The following is a 17,444-nucleotide window of genomic DNA, read 5'->3' as shown; positions in this document are numbered from 1 at the left end:
ACCCTCAGAGAAAGGACTGCAATACCTAGCCAGCAACTTAGAAATTGTTTAAAAATTGTGTCTGAAACCGGGTGCGGTGGCTCACGCCTGTAATCCCAGCACTGTGGGAGGCCGAGGCGGGCGGATCACGAGGTCAGGAGATTGAGACCATCCTGGCTAACACGGTGAAACCCCGTCTCTACTAAAAATACAAAATATTAGCCAGGCGTGGTGGCGGGCGCCTGTAGTCCCAGCTACTCAGGAGGCTGAGGCAGGAGAAGTGGAGGTTGCATTGGGCTGAGATCATGCCACTACACTCCAGCTTGGGCGACAGAGTGAGACTCCATCTCAAAAAAAATAAAAAAAGAACTGGCCAAGCGCGGTGGCTCACGCCTGTAATCCCAACACTTTGGGAGGCTGAGGCAGGCAGATCACCTGAAGTTGGGAGTTCAAGACCAGCCTGACCAACATGGAGAAACCCTGTCTCTACTAAAAATACAAAATTAGCCGAGCGTGGTGGTGCATGCCTGTAATTCCAGCTACTTGTGAGGCTGAGGCAGGAGAATCGCTTGAACTTGGAGGGCGGAGGTTGCAGTGAGCCGAGATTGTGCCATTGTACTCTAGCCTGCGCAACAAGAGCGAAACTCCGTCTCAAATAATAATAATAATAATAAAATAAAAAATAAAATAAAATAAAAACTTAGGCCGGGCCCAGTGGCTCACGCCTGTAATTCAGCACTTTGGGAGGTCGAGGTGGGCGGATCACCTGAGGTCAGAAGTTCGAGACCAGTCTGGCCAACACGGTGAAACCCCATCTCTACTAAAAATACAAAAATTAGCCGGGTGTGGTGGCGGATGCCTGTAATCCCAGCTACTCAGGAGGCTGAGGCAGGAGAATCCCTCTAACCTGGGAGGCAGAGGTTGCAGTGATCCAAGACTGCATCACTGCACTCCAGCCTGGGTGATAAAGCAAGACTCTGTCTCAAGAAAAAAAAAAAAAAAAAGAACTTATAACAGTTTACATTCTTCCCTTCACTAAACTTTAAAAAAATAAAATAAAAATCCTGTTGGAACAGAAAATATTCACGTGACTCAAACACTGAGGGTGGACAGAGACAAGTCTCACTCCCCTCCCTTCTCCGTCTCCCCCCACCCACACACACAGTGTGAAAATCACTGTTAGTGGCTTCCTGTTTGTTTCTCCAGAATTTCTTTACAGAAAATCAAGCAAATACCATGTGATTCTTGGTTTTCTTTCTTTTAACACAAACGCTGAAATCTTCCGGGCACCATTCTGCCCCTGCTTTCCCACCCACCCCACAGCTGGAGGCCTCCCGCTCTGCATGGGGACCGTGACCACGTCTGGCCATGCAGAGCGGCACGTGTGGGCCCAGCCTCTGAGCGCACTCAGGCCAGTGCCCGTCTTCTGCTCAGACACACACCGTGTTTGCGGCTCTGACAGACGCTTTCTCTGGCCTGGTTCCCACAGCTTCACCAACAGAACCTAGAAATCCAGATTTTTTATTTTTGCCAATACGATAGGTAAAAAAATGGTATCTTGGTGTAAATTAAAGCTTAAATTTTGAAAACCACTTGACCCAGAAATTCCTTTTTTTTTTGAGACGGAGTCTTGCCCTGTCGCCCAGGCTGGAGTGCAATGGCGCGATCTCGGCTCACTGCAACCTCCGCCTCTCAGGTTCAAGTGATTCTCCTGCCTCAGCCTCCTGCGTAGCGGGGATTACGGGCGCGCACCACCACGCCCTGCTAATTTTTCTATTTTTAGTAGAGACGGGGTTTCACCATGTTGGTCAGGCTGGTCTCGTACTCCTGACCTCGTGCTCTGCCCGACTTGGCCTCCCAAAGTGCTGGGATTACAGGCGTGAGCCACCCCACCTGGCCAGAAATTCCATTTTTAACAACAGTCATAGAGATGCACAATGACCCAGCTACAACACTGTTCACTGCAGCCATTTCTAATACAAAAATCCAAAATTAAGCTCAATGTCCTATGAGAAAGGATTGATTGGTTAAATATGATATGATTACCATACAGGGGAATGCTGTATTGTAAATTAATGTCACAGAGAGATGCCCAAGCTGTATCACTAAGTAAAAGAAGTTACATATGTCTAAAATACTTCATAACATTAAATCATGAAACTACAGATAAATTAACACATACTAAAGAACCCTGTGCATGCTTTTTTATTTTTTTATTTTTTTTGAGACAGGCTCTTGCTCTGTAGCCCGGGTTCACTGCAGTGTTGACATTCTGGGCTCAAGAGATCCTCCCACCTCAGGCTCCCAAAGTGCTGGGATTACAGGCACGTGCCACACCACGCACAGCCCACTGTGCACACTTTTTAAAACAATGACTATGGAACAAAAATGTGTAAGTTCTACATTAACCAACTACTGAAGGATGGCTGGGTGGGTCCAATGGTGGCCGCAAAAAATCTATGCCCATGTCCCTGGAGCTCATAAATGTGGCCTTATTTGGAAACAGGGTCTCTGCAGATATAATTAAATAAAGGAGCTCAAGATGAGATCGTCTTGGATTACCTGGGTGGGCCCTAGATCCAAAAGCAAGTGTCCTTCGAGGAGGAGAGACACAGAGGCAGGGACTGGCATGACGCAGCCACAAGCCAAGGGGCAGTGGAGTTGGAAGAGGCAGACGGCTATTCCTAGGCTCTTCCCGGGTGCCTTCAGAGAAAGCATGGACCTGCCGACACCAGATTTTTGACTTCTGGCCTCCAGAACAATCAAAAGATAAATTTCTATTGTTTTAGAGCGCCCTGCCTGTGGCTCTTTCCTGTACAGGAATCAAAGGAAATCAATACAGACAGTGAGCGGGAGAGGGGTGCTACTGTGACAAATATCTGAAAATGTGGATGTGGCTTTGGAATTGGATAATAAACAGAAGCTGGGACATCTTGAGGCACACAATAGAAAAGGCCTAGCCTGTCTGACCAGACTGTTGGTAGAAATATGGGTATTAAAGGTGCTTGTGGTGAGGCCTTAGAAGGCAATGAGGAAAGTGGAGGAAAGTGGAGGAAAGGTGCTTCTCACATTGAAGCGAAACTTCGCTGAATTGTGTTCACTGTCGGGTGCTCAATAGAACTTGAAAGCAATGAACTTGGATATTTAGCTGAAAAGATTTCCAAACAAAGTGTGGAAGGTGTGGCTTGGCTTTTTGCTGCTTATGGTAAAGTACAGGAAGAAAGAGATAAATTGAGGAAGGAACTGTTAAGCAAAAAGGAACCACATGGGTGATTTGGGATATCTGCAGCCTATTTAGATTGCAAAAGATGCTCATGTTAGGAGGTTCACTGTTAGGAAAGTGTGTTCTGCAGAGAAAGCCATCTCTGCAGAGATGAGGTGTGTGACTCATGGGTCCATTCGCTCATCTCAACAGAAGCCAGGAATAGAGACGAGATTATCCAGGGAGGATCCGAGTGAACCCTTCTCTCTAATGGCCTGGCTCCCTGTGACATACAGGGGAGACCCAGAAGGTTTATGAGAATGTTTTACCAGCAGAAACACTGCCTGCTTGGATTGAAGGGGACAGAAACAGGATGAAATGAAGGAAGGTATTGGGCTTCTGAGAGTCTACAGGCAAGAAACAGGATGACAGACCCAGGCAGCTGCAAACATGTGCTACCCCTCGAGAAAAAGGAAGAATGACTCCAAGGTCAGGGCCTTAAGCCTAGAGGCAGAGGCTAGCAGAGGTGCAGGCGCACAGGGTGGGGCACTGAGCCACAGAAGAGCATTCGCAGGCCCTGAAACCCCATGGAATTTGCCCTGCTGGATTTCAGACTTGCTTGGGACTGGCAACCCCTTTACTCCTTTATATTTCTCCCTTTGGGAATGGTGATGTCTAGTCTATGCCTAGCCCAACATTGCAGTCTGGAGGCATAAAACTTGCTTTCTAGTTTTACAAGTAAAAAGATGGAGAAAAATTTTGCCCCCATCTGGATCCTACCCAGAGCCTCACCAACACCTGATTTAGACACAACTTCAATGATCAGATTTGGGACTTCTGAGCTGATTAAATGTTGTTCTTGTTTTTTTTAAGATGGGGTCTCATTCTGTCACCTGGGTTCAGCCTCCAGGGTTAAGCAATCCTCCTACCTCTACCTCCTGAGCAGCTGGGACTATAGCCATGCGCCACCACACCTGGCTAATTTTTATTTTTTTTTTTTTATCTTTTGAGATGGAGTCTTGCTCTGTCACCCAGGCTGGAGTGCATTGGTGCAATCTCGGCTCACTGCAACCTCTGCCTCTTGGGTTCAAGCAAGTCTCATGCCTCATACACCTGAGTAGCTGGGATTATAGGTGTGTACCACCACACCTGGCTGATTTTTGTATTTTTAGTAGAGACAAGGCTTCACCATGTTGGCCAGACTGGTCTCCTGATCTCAGGTGATCCACCCACAGGCCTCCCAAAGTGCTGGGATTACAGGCGTGAGCCACTGCGCCTGGCTGAGCTGATGGAATTTTAGACTTAGAGTTGATGCTACAATAGGTTGAGACTTTGAAGCATGTTGGCATAAGAAACATTTATTTTGGAAGTGGGGCAGATATAAGTTTTGAGGGGCCACAGGACAGACTGTAGTGGGTTGAATGGAGGTCCCCAAAAGATATGTCTATGAACAATTCCCTGGAACCCATAAATGGTATCTCATTTGGAAAAAGGGTCTTTGCAGGTGTAATTAAGATAAGGATCTTGAGATGAGATCATCCTAGATTACCCAGTGGGGGGGCCTAAAACCAATGCCAAGTGTCTTACAAGAGATAGAAGAGAAGCCACAGGGGAGAGGGCCACGGGAGGATGGAGGCCGACACTGGAGTGATGCGGCCATGAGCCCAGGCACCACCGATGGCCACCAGGAGCTGGAGAGGCCAGGAACAGAGTCTGCCCTGGAGCCTCTGAGGGAGCGTGGCCCTGTCAACATCTTGATTTTGGACGTGTGGCCTCCAGAACTGTAACAGAATAAATTTCTGTTGTTTTAGGCCACCCGGTTTGTGGGTACAAACTGGGGTGTACTCTGGGGGTATCTGTATTCTATAAATGACCATGCATTCTTGTGGCAGTCATGACAGTGGCGTCCAGCTGTGTCTCTTAGGCCTATCCTGTGCCTGGTCCGTTAGCTTCCCAGGTAGCCACTCATTTAGCAAGAAAGAAGAGAAACAGATGCACTTTCAAAAGGTCAAGACACATTCATTTGAAAAACAGAGCAGAATAAAAATCATAAAAGCCACAACCAGAGACCTTTACTGCAGATACCTCTTTCTGCTGCACCTGCAGACACGCACTTCCAGCCCTGACCAGCCCCACTCCCCCACCCAACCCCCACCCCCCCACCCACCCTGGTGTGCCCCTGTGGATGGCCTTCCCTACCCTCACCATCCCACTTGGCCTCAGCCCGCCTGACACACCAGCCTGCCCAAGAGCACCCAGACTCACAACAGCCACCCTGATGCCATCCTGGGGCCTTCCTTTCCTGCAGCACTGGCCCTGGGTCTGCCGCTACTCCTGGAGCCACACAGGGACACAAAGCGATCCCCATCCCATTCCTGGTCCTAGGTCCCCTCTGCCTCCAGGAAGAAGCAGCAACAGTCCTGCCAAGAGCTGACCACCAGCTGGGAGGACTCTTCTGCAGCTAACCAGGACCCAAACCCTAGAGAGCAGGCCCCACAGGCTGATGTCCCAAGTCCTGCAGGAACCTGTCTTCCCAGCTGGCACCCTCCTTCCACCGTCTGAACGCATGTTCCCAACTCCCCTTCTGCCTGGTCTGCCATCATGCCAGGCCACTGCGCCTACAGATGACCCAGCCCATGCCCCATTTTGGGTCCCTGACCTCATGACCCATGGCCCGTGCTCTCCCAGCCCTGCATCTCCCTACCCACTGTGGGTCTGTGGGGATCACCCATGACCCCAGCGGTGGGAGATCTGGGCACCTGGTCCCACTAGCATCACCCTTCCCAGCCTCCTCCAGTCCCTTCTTGAGGTACCTGGCCCCTGGCCCCTCTGCTGCCAGCCCCTCTTGGGCCTCACTGGGGAAACCGAAGCCACAGGGCACCACTGCCCACACCCTCCCAACAGCCCAACCCTGGGAAAATCTCCAGGGCCCTCAGTGGCGAGCAGCAGTCTCAACTGGCCACTGATGATGTGTGGCTGGGTAAATGTGAGTGACCACTCAGTACTCACCCTGGGTCAGGTGATGCCCACGCCCCTGTGACCATGCAGATCCCTCAGGCCAAAGCCCAAGGAACTCCCTCCCCAGGGAACTTGGGCCAGCATCCAGCTGAGGCTGTGCCCTGCTGCGGCCTGTCCTCCATGTCACCGCTCTGTCCTGGAGAGGGTTCTCCCTCCCTGCCACCCTGCTGGACCCACCATAGCCTGGCACCAGCATGGCCTCCTGAGCACTTCCCACATGCCCCCTGGCACCTCCAATCCGACGACACCCCAAGCAGTCCCACTGAGGTCCCCAACACCCCTCATCACCTGGTCCCAGCACCATCCAGGCCTCACCCTGCTCCCAACGTGGCTCTGCTTCCTCAAGCCCCTCCCTCCTTCACAGAGCCAACAGGCCCCCATGGCTCTGCTGCACAGCTGCCCGCTGCTCTGCTTCCCGGCTGCCTCTTCTCATAGGCCCCTAAGCTCTGGAGGACCCCAGGCTCAGAGCTCTGGCCTGAGGCCTGCCCTAGTGATGGCCTCCCAGCCTGGCCTCCCCACCTCAGCCCGGCATTTCCTGCACCTCAGTGTCTGCACACGCATTCCTATCTCACAGGCATCTCTGATTTTATGCACCCAAGGCTAAGTGCTGGCCCTTCCGCCCTCTCTGCCTCAGGCACATCCTCTCCACCCCAGGCTGCTCTCCACCTCCACAGCCACCGCCGGGGTCTCCTCAGCCGCTCCTTGGGAGGCACCAGGCCAGGATCTTGCAGGGGTCCAGCCAGCTCCAAGTCCACCTATCCCTCCCACCCAACGCTTGTTTCAAGCCACACCTGCCACAGGACACGGTGGGGCTCAGCTCGGGGGTACAGAAGTGAAGCAACACACAGCCCCTGCATCAGGAAGCTGGATTCTGCCACAGGACAGGGCGGGGCTCGGCTCGGGGGTACAGAAGTGAAGCAACACACAGCCCCTGGGTCAGGAAGCTGGATTGGTGGAAGGGGAGATGTTTACAATCGTCACTGTTACCCACAAGCCCACAGCCAGACCCTATCAGCGTGACACCAAGCATGACATTGAGCCTCCTTGAACATCTCGACCTCAGCCCCGAGCAAATTCCACAAAGATTAACGACGGAGATGTTTAAAAAAATGCACCAGTGCTGGAAGCAACTCTCAGCAGATGTTTTTATAAAACAAGGCCATTTTAAGCATAGCATAAAATCCAGAAATCATAAAAGACTGGTGAATGCTAAAAATTGATATGGCTAAAGAAACTACAGACAGAATTAGGCCAGGCGCGGTGGCTCACGCCTGTAATCCCAGCACTTTGGGAGGCCGAGGCAGGCAGATCACGAGGTCAGGAGATTGAGACCATCCTGGCTAACACTGTGAAACCCCATCTCTACTAAAAATACAAAAAATTAGCCGGGCACGGTGGCGGGCGCCTGTAGTCCCAGCTACTCGGGAGGCTGAGGCAGGAGAATGGGCATGAACCTGGGAGGCGGAGCTTGCAGTGAGCCGAGATCCTGCTACTGTACTCCAGCCTGGGCGACAGAGCCAAACTCTGTCTCAAAAAAAAAAAAAAAAAAAAAAAAAAAAAAAAAAAAAAAAAAAAGAAAAGAAACAGAATTAAACAAAAATAGATGCGTGGTGTGAGACCCATCCATGGTGTGCAGCTACTGGGGACACAGCGGGAACTTTCAAGGAGCTGAAAAGTTCTGTTCTGTGAGCTGGTGCTGATCACAGGCAACTTCGAAGTTTAAGCTGAATACAATTGTCCCTCGGTGTCAGCGGGGGATGGGTTCTGGACTCCCCATGGGTACCAGAATCCACAGATGCTCAAGTCCCTGATGTAAAAAGGTGTAGTAGCCAGGGATGGCAGCAGCTCACACCTGTAATCCCAGTACTTTGGGAGGCCAAGGCAGGAGGATCCCTTGATTCCATTTCCATGTGAGCACAGGAGTTTAAGATCAGCCTGGCCAACAATGCTTGTGAATAGGCAATTCACAAAAGAAAAGGTGCAAATGGTCAACAACTCTAGGAGATGTGCTCAGCTTAATTAATAATCAAAGAATTCAGGCCAGGCGCGGTGGCTCACACCTGTAACCCCAGCACTGAGGCCGAGGCAGGTGGCTTACTTGAGGTCAGGAGTTCAAGACCAGCTTGGCCAAGATGGGGAAACCCTATCTCTACTAAAAATACAAAAATTAGCCGGGTGTGGTGGCGCACACATGTAATCCCAGCTACTCGGTGGGCAGAGGCAGGAGAATTGCTTGAACCCAGGAGGCAAAGGTTTCAATGAGCTGAGATCATGCCACTGCACTTCAGCCTGGGTGACAGAGCGAGACAGAGTGAGACTTCGTCTCCAAAAAAAAAAAAAAAGGAAGAAAAGAAAACATTGGTGTAAAGTTTCATGACTTGGATTAGACAATAGCTTCTTAAATATGGCACCAAAAGCACAAACAACCAAGGAAAAAAATAGATAAACTGGAGTCATAATAATTAAAATGTACGTGCTTCAAAGGACACCATCGGCCAGGTGAGGTGGCTCACGCTGTGATCCCAGCACTGTGGAGGCTGAGGCCAGGAGTTTGAGACCAGCCTGGCCAATATGGTGAAACCCCATCTCTACTAAAAATACAAAAATTAGCCAGGTGTAGTGGCAGACGCCTGTAGTCCCAGCTACTCGGGAGCCTCAGGTACGAGAGTCACTTGAACCTACTCCAGCCTGGGTGACAGAGCAAAACTCTGTCTCAAAAAAAAAAAAAGACACGAGCAAGCAAATAAAAAGGCAAACCATAGAAACAAAAATGTTTGCAAATCATATTTCTGATTAAGGACTGGCATCTAGAACATATAAAGAACACTTACAACTCAATAATACCAAAAGGCAAATTCTAAAATGGACAAAGGATTTAAATACACATTTCTCAAAAGATATAAAAAATGACCAACAATCACATCAAAGTGCTCAATGTCATTAGCCATCAGGAAATGCAAATCAAACCACAATGAGATTCCACTCGACACCCACTAGGATTGGATGTCTGCAATCAAAGAGTCAGATAATAACAAGTGTTGGTGAGGATGTGAGGAAATTGGAAACCTCGCACCCGGCTGTTACTGGGAATGCAGAATGGTGCGCCCGCTTTAGGAAGCAATCTGGCAGTTCTTCAAGTGGTTAAATATAGAATTACCGCACAGCTGAGCAATTCCACTCCTAGGAATCTACCCAACAGAAATAAAAAACATACGACCATACAATAACGTGTATGCAAACGTCCATAACAGCCTTAGTCATAACAGCCAAAAGGTGGAAACAACCCACTATCATCCATCAACTGATAAACGCATAAGCAAAAGTGGGCACTTCCACACCACAGAACCGACTCCAGCGGGGGTAGGGTGAGGTGCTGATGGCGTGGTGACGTGAGCAGCCCTGAGAGCATCTCGGCAAGTCGAACAGGCCAGACCCAGGGCCAGTACAGGCCAGTACAGGCCAGTCCATAACCATTCCTGTATGCCTGAGCCCCTCAGCCCCCTCATTCTCCCTGTCCCCCATCCAGGGCAGATTTCTCTGGGGCTGAGGCTACTGCAGCCTGTGGCGGGAGAGCTCTGGGCACCCCATGGGAGAGGCCTCCGTGCTGAGGGCTGTGGGCTGGTGACTTAGACAGTCGGCCCAGCTGCCAAGAGGTGTCCAGTCGCCCGGCCCCCCAAGCCTGGCCTGTGACAGCTCATAAAGACTGGGCCATCCTGCCGCACCATGGGAGCCTGGAGAGAGACCTGGGGTGGGTGCGCCAGGGCAGGGACAGTTCTAGGAGAGAGTTGTGGCAATGCAGGTGAGTGGAGGTGAGGCAGTCAATCCATAACTGAAAGGAGAGCAGTGTTGCCAGGGGCTAGGTGACAAAATATCCTGGAATTGACAGCTAAACAACTCTGAATCTACTAAAACCACTGAATTGGCCACTTGGAATGGGTGAATGGTATGGCATGTGAATTACCTCTCAATAAAGCCATTAAAAAATACTAATAATCAGCATGGGGTCAACCTAATCGGTACTGACATGAAAAGCCAGTGGCTCCAGAGGAGATCTCAGTCTGAGCTCCCTGTAAAGGGGCGGCCAAATCCCTGTGTTCTCTCCCGCCCTCTCTCACGTACAGTGATTGCCCCAGCGGGGAGCGTCAGCCCAGAGGTGTGACTCTCCCCGTTTTTCTTCGTATACTTCCACCCCGCTTTTTTTTTTTTTGGAGCGTTTTACTTTTGACAGTAAACACCGACCAAAATTCCTCTCCAGTGAGCCCCAAATAACCTCCAGCCTGCCCTCTGCCAGCTGAGCACCAACCACTGCAGATGACGCCCTACGCCATCACCCACTCACCCGTGCAAACACCCTGCAATGCTGGCTGAGGGCCTGGGGCCAGTGCCAGGGACACAGATAACCAAGTTCAGAGTCCAGGACAGGGGAGAGTGGGGACACATGAGGAGGGGGCCAGGCACAATGGCACTGGGCAGGCCCAGGGCTGGCAAAGGGTCCTGAAGAGAGTTCAGGCCACAGGCTGGGCACACGCCCTGTGGGCACCGAACACACCCAGCCCCTCTCCAGGCCCACTTTTCCCCCAGACCAGTGCAGGCCTCCCACCGCTGGCCCCTGCCCCACACCAACCCCACCCACTCACCAGCAGTACTCACCCCAGCCTCATTCTCATCCCTGCTGCCCCTCCAGGACCACCTCACAGCACCCCTAAGCCCCACCCCCATCCCTAACACGACAACCTAAAGTCTCTATCCCCAGCTGCCCGTGCCCCCGGCTGGCCCCACGCCCCACTCCCCTCTCCCCAGCCTGCACTCATGCCCTGACCCCCAGGACAGGTCCCAGCCCACAACGCTGGACTGCTGCCGGGCCGCTCTTTCTTTCTTCATGGACCGCCTCACCTCCACTCACCTTCATCGCCACAACTCTCTCCTAGAACTGTCCCCGCCCTGGCGCACCCACCCCAGGTCTCTCCCAGGCTCCCATGGTGCGACAGGACGGCCTAGCCTCTATGAGCTGTCACAGGCCAGGCTTGGGGGGCCAGGCGACTGGACATCTCTTGTCAGCTAGGCCGACTGTCTAAGTCACCAGCCCACAGCCCTCAGCACGGAGGCCTCTCCCACGGGGTGCCCAGAGCTCTCCCGCCACAGGCTGCAGTAGCCTCAGCCCCAGAGAAATCTGCCCTGGATGGGGGACAGGGAGAATGGGGGAGCTGAGGGGCTCAGGCAGACAGGAAGTTGGCGATGTTTCGGGTGGAGCAGTGACCGACTGACTGTACAGGGAAGACTGGGGATTTCCAGGGCAGAGCCAGAGAATGACGTGTCCAAGGGAGGGTCTGAGACATTGTGGGGTAGGGGGTGAAGGTCACTGGAGTGAGGGTCAGACAGGGAGTTGTCTCTGTGAAAGGGCAGAGTGAGGTGGAACCGGGGCAATGCCACAGAGGGGAGGAGGCCAGGAGGCCTAAGCCAGAGCACCTCCTCAGTGCAGGGATCAGCTGGGCAGGGGGCACAGGCCTGGCCTCCCTGCCCTCCTCAGAACCACCAAATGCTGAGCTGGGCCCAGGACAGGGACCCGCAGCTGCTTACCACGGAGGGACTCGGGGCTGCCTCGCCGTCACTGGCTGGCTGGCAAGGGGTGCCATGCCCTCCCGCAGTCCCTCCACCCTAGGGACAGGAAGGGCTGGGGCTCCAGCCCTCTAGCAGGTCCAAGGGGCTCACAGAGGTCAGGCCTGGAAAGGTGTAGGGCACAGGGGCCACCTCTGACCTCCTGCAGGCCCTCCTCAGCCTTGGTCCGTGACTCCCAGACACAGGTACCAGCCCAGCCCCTCCTGTCCCCTTGTCTCAAGCCAGGAGCTAAGGAGACTTGGGGTACCTGGTGTGCTCACAGAGCCTCAGCACCTGCCTTGCTCTTTAGCCACTCTTAGGCCAGTGCCACACACATGCTGGCAGCTGCACCATCACGTGACAACTCCACTTCAGGCAGGCACCCTGGCACCCCCTACCCCCTCACTAGCCTCCACGACCAAGCCCAGAAGGCACACAATGGGCCAAGACTGCCAGTGTGTCCACCAATCCTGGCCTCCAGAGGAGCTCAGCTTGGGAGGGAGGGCCCTGAGATAGGGTCCCAGCAGCCTCCAGGGATCTGTCTGGCTCACCCCTGGATGAATCAGAAGTAGCTCCCACCCCAGGAGGTAGAGGAAAGACAGCCCTGGGGCCAGGAAAGCCTCAGCACAATGCCCAGAACGGGCTGGGGCACCCTAGGCAGCCCAGCAACCTGACCAGACCAAGAACTCCAGGAGGAAACGATTCTGCACAGGTCCCGCACTTTGAACAGAGTGGTCAGCCCAGAAACAGCTCTGTCCTGGGGCTTGCCAGGAGGGCTGGAGCCCAGGTAGGCGGCTGCTTCCCTGCCCTATACCCCAGCACCCATCCGGGTGCTCCCTCCAAGGCAGGGCCAGCCATGCAGAGCATAAGCAACAGGCTGCCCGCTCAAGGCTTCCCCAGGGGTGCAGGAGTGTCTCCCCTGGCCCAAATGAACTAGTCACACAGGCAAAGGGGCTGGGCACAGCACTGTCAAAAAGAACCACAGCAGTTCATCCACCCTGCCCCAGAGCCGTCAGTGGAGGACGCCTGAAGGAGATGAGTTCGGGGCACCATGAAACCTACCCAGCTGGGCAAGGTTGTGGTGGAGAGCGGCACCACGGGGCCCCAGCAGGACCTCTCTCCCTGAGCTGCCCTTGGGGGCAGAGCCAGCAAAACCAGCCACGTGGAGCTGGAGCCTGCTGTGATCGGCTCTGCCAGGGGCCCCCACCGCGACCCTCCCCAGCAGCTCAGTCCCTTGCCCCTAAGCCTCTGCAGGCCGGGAGCCAATGCTGTGTCCACAACTGCCTGGAGCCGGGCGACCCAGGCCGAGCCAGGCAGCTGGGCTGCAAGAACGGCCGGCGGGACCAGGGCCTGGGAGGGTCCAGGGGCTCCCCGTGGGCGTGGACTAGGGCAAGGGGGTCTGCCGAGGCACCAAGCAGGTGGACAGGCCACTCTGATGCTCCCCTAGAGAGGAAGGAGGAGCCACCCTGACCCCTAGCCCACAGCTGTCCCCTAGGGGACAGAGAAGGGGTGTGTGGGGGGGTGCCCTGCCAAAGAACGGTGGCAGCCCAGGCCCTCGCCAGTTTAGGGAGGTGAGGAGAGGCGGCAACTATGTGACCCATTGCCAGGCGGCGGGGCCGCCCCTGTTCCATGCAGACGCACCCCAGAGGAGGGGCAGGGGATGGCTCAGCCTTGACCCATGTGTCTGCTGGCCACAGACACCGGATCCTGGCCCAGACAGCCGACCCCCGACAAGCCCTAAGCGCCCCCACCCGCCTGCGGCCCACCCCACCCACCCGAGCCGCGCAATGCCCTATTAAGGGCATGGCCGCGGGGGCTCAGCGGAGCGCGCCCTCCCCTTCCCTAGGCACTGGCAGCCGTCGGGGGCGAACCAGGCGGACGAGGCCGGCGGAGTGGCCGCGCTCGGGCCGGCGATCGATCGGGACCGCCACCATGGACAACAAGGTGCTCGGCGGCTGGGCTGTCAGGAGCGGCCCGGCCGGCAGCGGGAAGGGGGGCCGTACCTTTGTACTTCTCGCGCACCTCCTCGTAGGCCTGGATAAAGTCCTGCTCGTCGGGCAGCGGGCCGGACGTCAGCAGGGCGGCCATGCCGGCGGGCGCGGGGCGCGAGGTGCAGCCGAGCCTCCAGCACCCGGCGGCCACTCTGTCCCCGAGGCCGTGCGCGCCGCTTAAAGAGGCCGCCCCCGCCCCGCCCCCGCACCCAGGATGCCCCACGGGCGGGGCGGGGCCGGGCCGCCGCGGCCGGGCAGAGGGAGCCGCGTCTGGGCGCCTCCCGGCGGGCCGGTTCCGCAGGCTCCGAGTCCCGCACGCACGCCCCTTCCCGTTCCCGCCCGGGTCGCGGCCGCCGACACCCGGGTCCTCGGGTGGCCCCCGCCGAGGGGCGGCCCCGACCTGTCTGTTACCCGTGGGGCCGGCGACATTACTGCCTCAGAGACGCGCCCCTGCCCGCCCCCCACCTCGCTCCCTGCCCGCCCCCCACCTCGCTTCCTGCGTGCAGCTGAGAACTTTCCCATTGCAACACTGGAGACGACGGAGTCGGTATAAAAACCCTTAAAACACCACACACAAGAAAAATTAAGTACACATACGAGGAGCGGAATAGCCCATTCACAGAAGGAAAAAACGCTTGGTGATAATTAAAACAACTCTTTCCACCCATCAGATTGGCAAAGTCCCCGCTCTCCCCGCCTTCACCGATGTCGGCCACCCTGTCTGGGATGCCCCTGGCCGTGTTTTCTCCAAGCTTAATGCCACATGTCCTGTAACTGCAAGTCCCGCTTCCAGGAATCGGTCCTAAGGAAACGTCAGAGGACGCAGAGCCCCGGCGCGGAAGGTGCTGGCTGCGGGCACAGCCTTTGCAATGAGTACTGGAGGCGACCACAGTCAGCCGGGGCCTCGGGTCCCCCCACATTCTTCCACAACTGTAAAGGTGATGCTGAGGAAAGCCCAGGCGTGGGAACTACACAAGTGATTCCCTTTCAAGCGGGAAGAAAGTGACTTCTTTCTTTAAAGTCCGTGTGTGCTGTGAAAAGCCCTGAAGGTCATGCAGATGGAACCAGACCCTGGGGCTGGGGCTGGGTGCAGATCAGTGACCCTCTCCTTCCCTCTTTCCTGCTCCCACCAGCCCCGCTTCCCGTCGTCTGCAACATCCCCCCAGGGCTCAGCACCTGGCCTTGCAGCCCTCTCCTGGCCTCCCGCAGGGGCCTCCCTGCCCTCCGGCTGGAACAGGTCAGGACTCTCAAGCCAAAGCCTAGAGAACTACTGCTCCTCCCTCACCTAGCACACCCTGCCCATGGCCTCCAGCTCTAGGTCACCCACTTCCCTTCTGCCCTCCCCCTTCCCCAAGCATCTCGCTCGGTGCTTCCCATCGTTCTCCCTGGATGGGGAGCTACTGGAAAGCAAGGCCAGATCCTGGCTCAGGAAGAGGCTGGGGCTCCAAACAACCAGGCACCCCTCCCTATACACTGCTCCTGTACATTCCCACCTGGCCGCCATTGTGCTAGCCAAGACCGAGGGCCTGGTGGGGAGCCCAAAAAATTATCCTTATTGCATCTGGGCACTGGACCGTGTTAAAGTCAAGGATGGATGCCGCAGCAAGCCCAACCAGGCCTCATGAACCGCCTGGGCGGGGCCAGCAGGTGGCGCTGTGCCGCCTGCACTCACCTGGGACGCGCGAGGCCCTCCCTGACCCGCAGATCCCCCTAGGCCTCCCCAGCCCAGCCCCAGCTCCAGCGCCTAGCACGCAGCGGGAACTCAGTCAACCTGCGTGTGCCAAGGAGGTGCACGGGCAAGGCCCTGCGCAGTTACCTGCGATGCGAATGACCGCCCGCTCAGCAGGGTCCAGGACACTCCCGTTGCTCCCAGCGCCACCCCCGCTGCGCCGGCTCCGCTGCGTTTTCCCAAGGTTCCAGGGCAGTGTGTCCCCAGGGCTGGGCGAGCCACTGCTTCCATTGGAGACATCTTCAGCGACTGCCCGGACCTCAGCGTCCTCACCCGACATGGCCTCCTGGAAGGGGAGCAGGAGGGGTCACATCTCTGCCTGTTCAGGAGTGGACTCTGCACGCCGACCCACCCACCACCTTCTTAACCTAGACACTGACCTCTCCCCACCCACCCTCTCGCCTGGACACTGGCACCCACACCCATCCTCTGCACTCTGCTGTACCCACATATTGACCCCCATGCTCTCGCCCCAGGCACTGACTTACCCTCTCTCCATCCATGACTGCCTTGCCCCCTCCCGCGCACTCCTCAGATACTCACACAGTGACCCCCCAGCCACTGGCCTTACCCTCCAGTCCATCACCAGGACACTGACCACCCTGGCCACCCCCACTCCCGCACACTGACTGCCACTCTCCTCTCTTAGTCACCCACCCCCACCCGCCTACTGTGTCACCCAGGGGCTCAACCGGCACACGACAGACCACCTTCCACCCTGTCAAATGGAAGGGGAAGGGGTTACTGCCTTCACTCAGACGCCGGCCTCCACTGCCTCCATCCCAAACTGGACCCGCCTCTAACCCTCTAATCGCAGGCAGGCGAGGCCATCAAGGAACGCTGACCATCGCCCCCTCCACTCACCGGGTCATCAGGGAAGGACACCCAAGCCCTTCCCCTGGACACCGGCAGTCCACCTCCAAGCTCTCTCGACCTCTAGGACTCCCCATCACGCCACCCCACCTCAGCCCGCAGTCCCACCTCGATCTCCGCAGCGAAGGCCTATAAATAGCTGCAGCCGCAGCGGCGTGGGCCGCGGGAGCTCTGCCGCAGCGAGGCCGGGAGGGAACCCAGGCCGCCACTCCAGCAGCCCACCGTGGGGGCGCGTACACAGGCACCGCGGACGCAACCAGGGCGCACGCATACCCACGCGCGCACACTCCCCAGCCCCCGTCCCCATGAGCACTGGCGTGCGGGAGGTGAATGGGGCTCTGTCTCGGCGGGGGTGGGCTGGCGTGGGGGCACAATGTGGGCTCTGTGCCTCCGCCCTCAGGCCAAGGGCTAGGGAGGAGACAGCGGACACCGAGTAGGGGGCCACCGCGCCCCGCCCCCACTGGCTTCTCCACCGGCCGCCCTGGTTGCAGCCCCCCGCCCGGAGCCCTGCGGTCAGCCGCGCCTCCCCAGCAGCCTTTCCTGCCCACACCCCGGGCACCGCCCGTCCAGTTCCGCAGTCTCGGGAGCGCAGGGAGGTGCTGTCCTCTCGAGCGAGGGCAGGAGGGGGCGCGGCGCAGTCCCCAGTTCCGTGTGGCCTGCGGCCGGAGACCCCCCCCCGCGACCCCCAGCCCGCAGCGCCCGCACGGGGCGCGCCTCTCCATCCCGGCCGCAGTCATACATGCCTGGTGGCTCCTCTCACTTCAGCTCTGCCGCTGCAGCCAGACTGCTCGGGCCGGGAAAGCGGCGGAGGCGGCGCAGGCGGGGCGAGCCCCGAGCCCCGCCCCGGCCCCCACCCAGAGCTACGCCGCGCGGGCCCAGCCGAGAGCGAGCGAACGCTGCCAGCGAGATCGGGCGCCGGTGTCTGCGCGGGGCCGGCGAGATCTCGGGAGCGGCGGGGCCGGGGCCCGCGCGGGGCGACTCGGCCAGGGCAGCGGCGCACACCTGAGCCCCGGGCGCACTGGGCGGGCCGGTAGTCAAGGAGACGCTGTCTGCGCCG

At 56.8% G+C, this 17,444-nt stretch overlaps 1 protein-coding gene across 7 annotated transcripts in view; it reads right to left on the bottom strand.

Annotated features, from left to right (window-relative positions):
* The window catches only part of PLEC (plectin), a 61,661-nt gene extending 44,225 nt beyond the window's left edge, over positions 1 to 17,436 (bottom strand). For 3 of the 7 annotated variants that reach the window (XM_030804668.1, XM_030804671.1, XM_030804672.1), the window contains exons 1-2: positions 17,131 to 17,436; positions 15,602 to 15,800 (exon numbers count right to left, since the gene is read on the bottom strand). In XM_030804668.1, coding sequence (XP_030660528.1) covers positions 15,602 to 15,794 — 193 coding nt within the window. In that variant the 5' untranslated portion in view covers positions 15,795 to 15,800; positions 17,131 to 17,436. Of the gene's footprint in view, positions 1 to 13,797; positions 13,967 to 15,601; positions 15,801 to 16,378; positions 16,482 to 17,130 lie in introns of those variants that run through there. The other 4 variants (XM_030804677.1, XM_030804679.1, XM_030804683.1 and 1 more) reach the window with 2 other exon arrangements.
* Between the last annotated feature and the right edge of the window lie 8 nt (positions 17,437 to 17,444).

Source organism: Nomascus leucogenys, chromosome 23, assembly GCF_006542625.1.
Source record: "Nomascus leucogenys isolate Asia chromosome 23, Asia_NLE_v1, whole genome shotgun sequence".
NCBI classification, from domain to species: domain Eukaryota; kingdom Metazoa; phylum Chordata; class Mammalia; order Primates; family Hylobatidae; genus Nomascus; species Nomascus leucogenys.
This window is presented reverse-complemented; position numbering and strand designations above follow the sequence as displayed.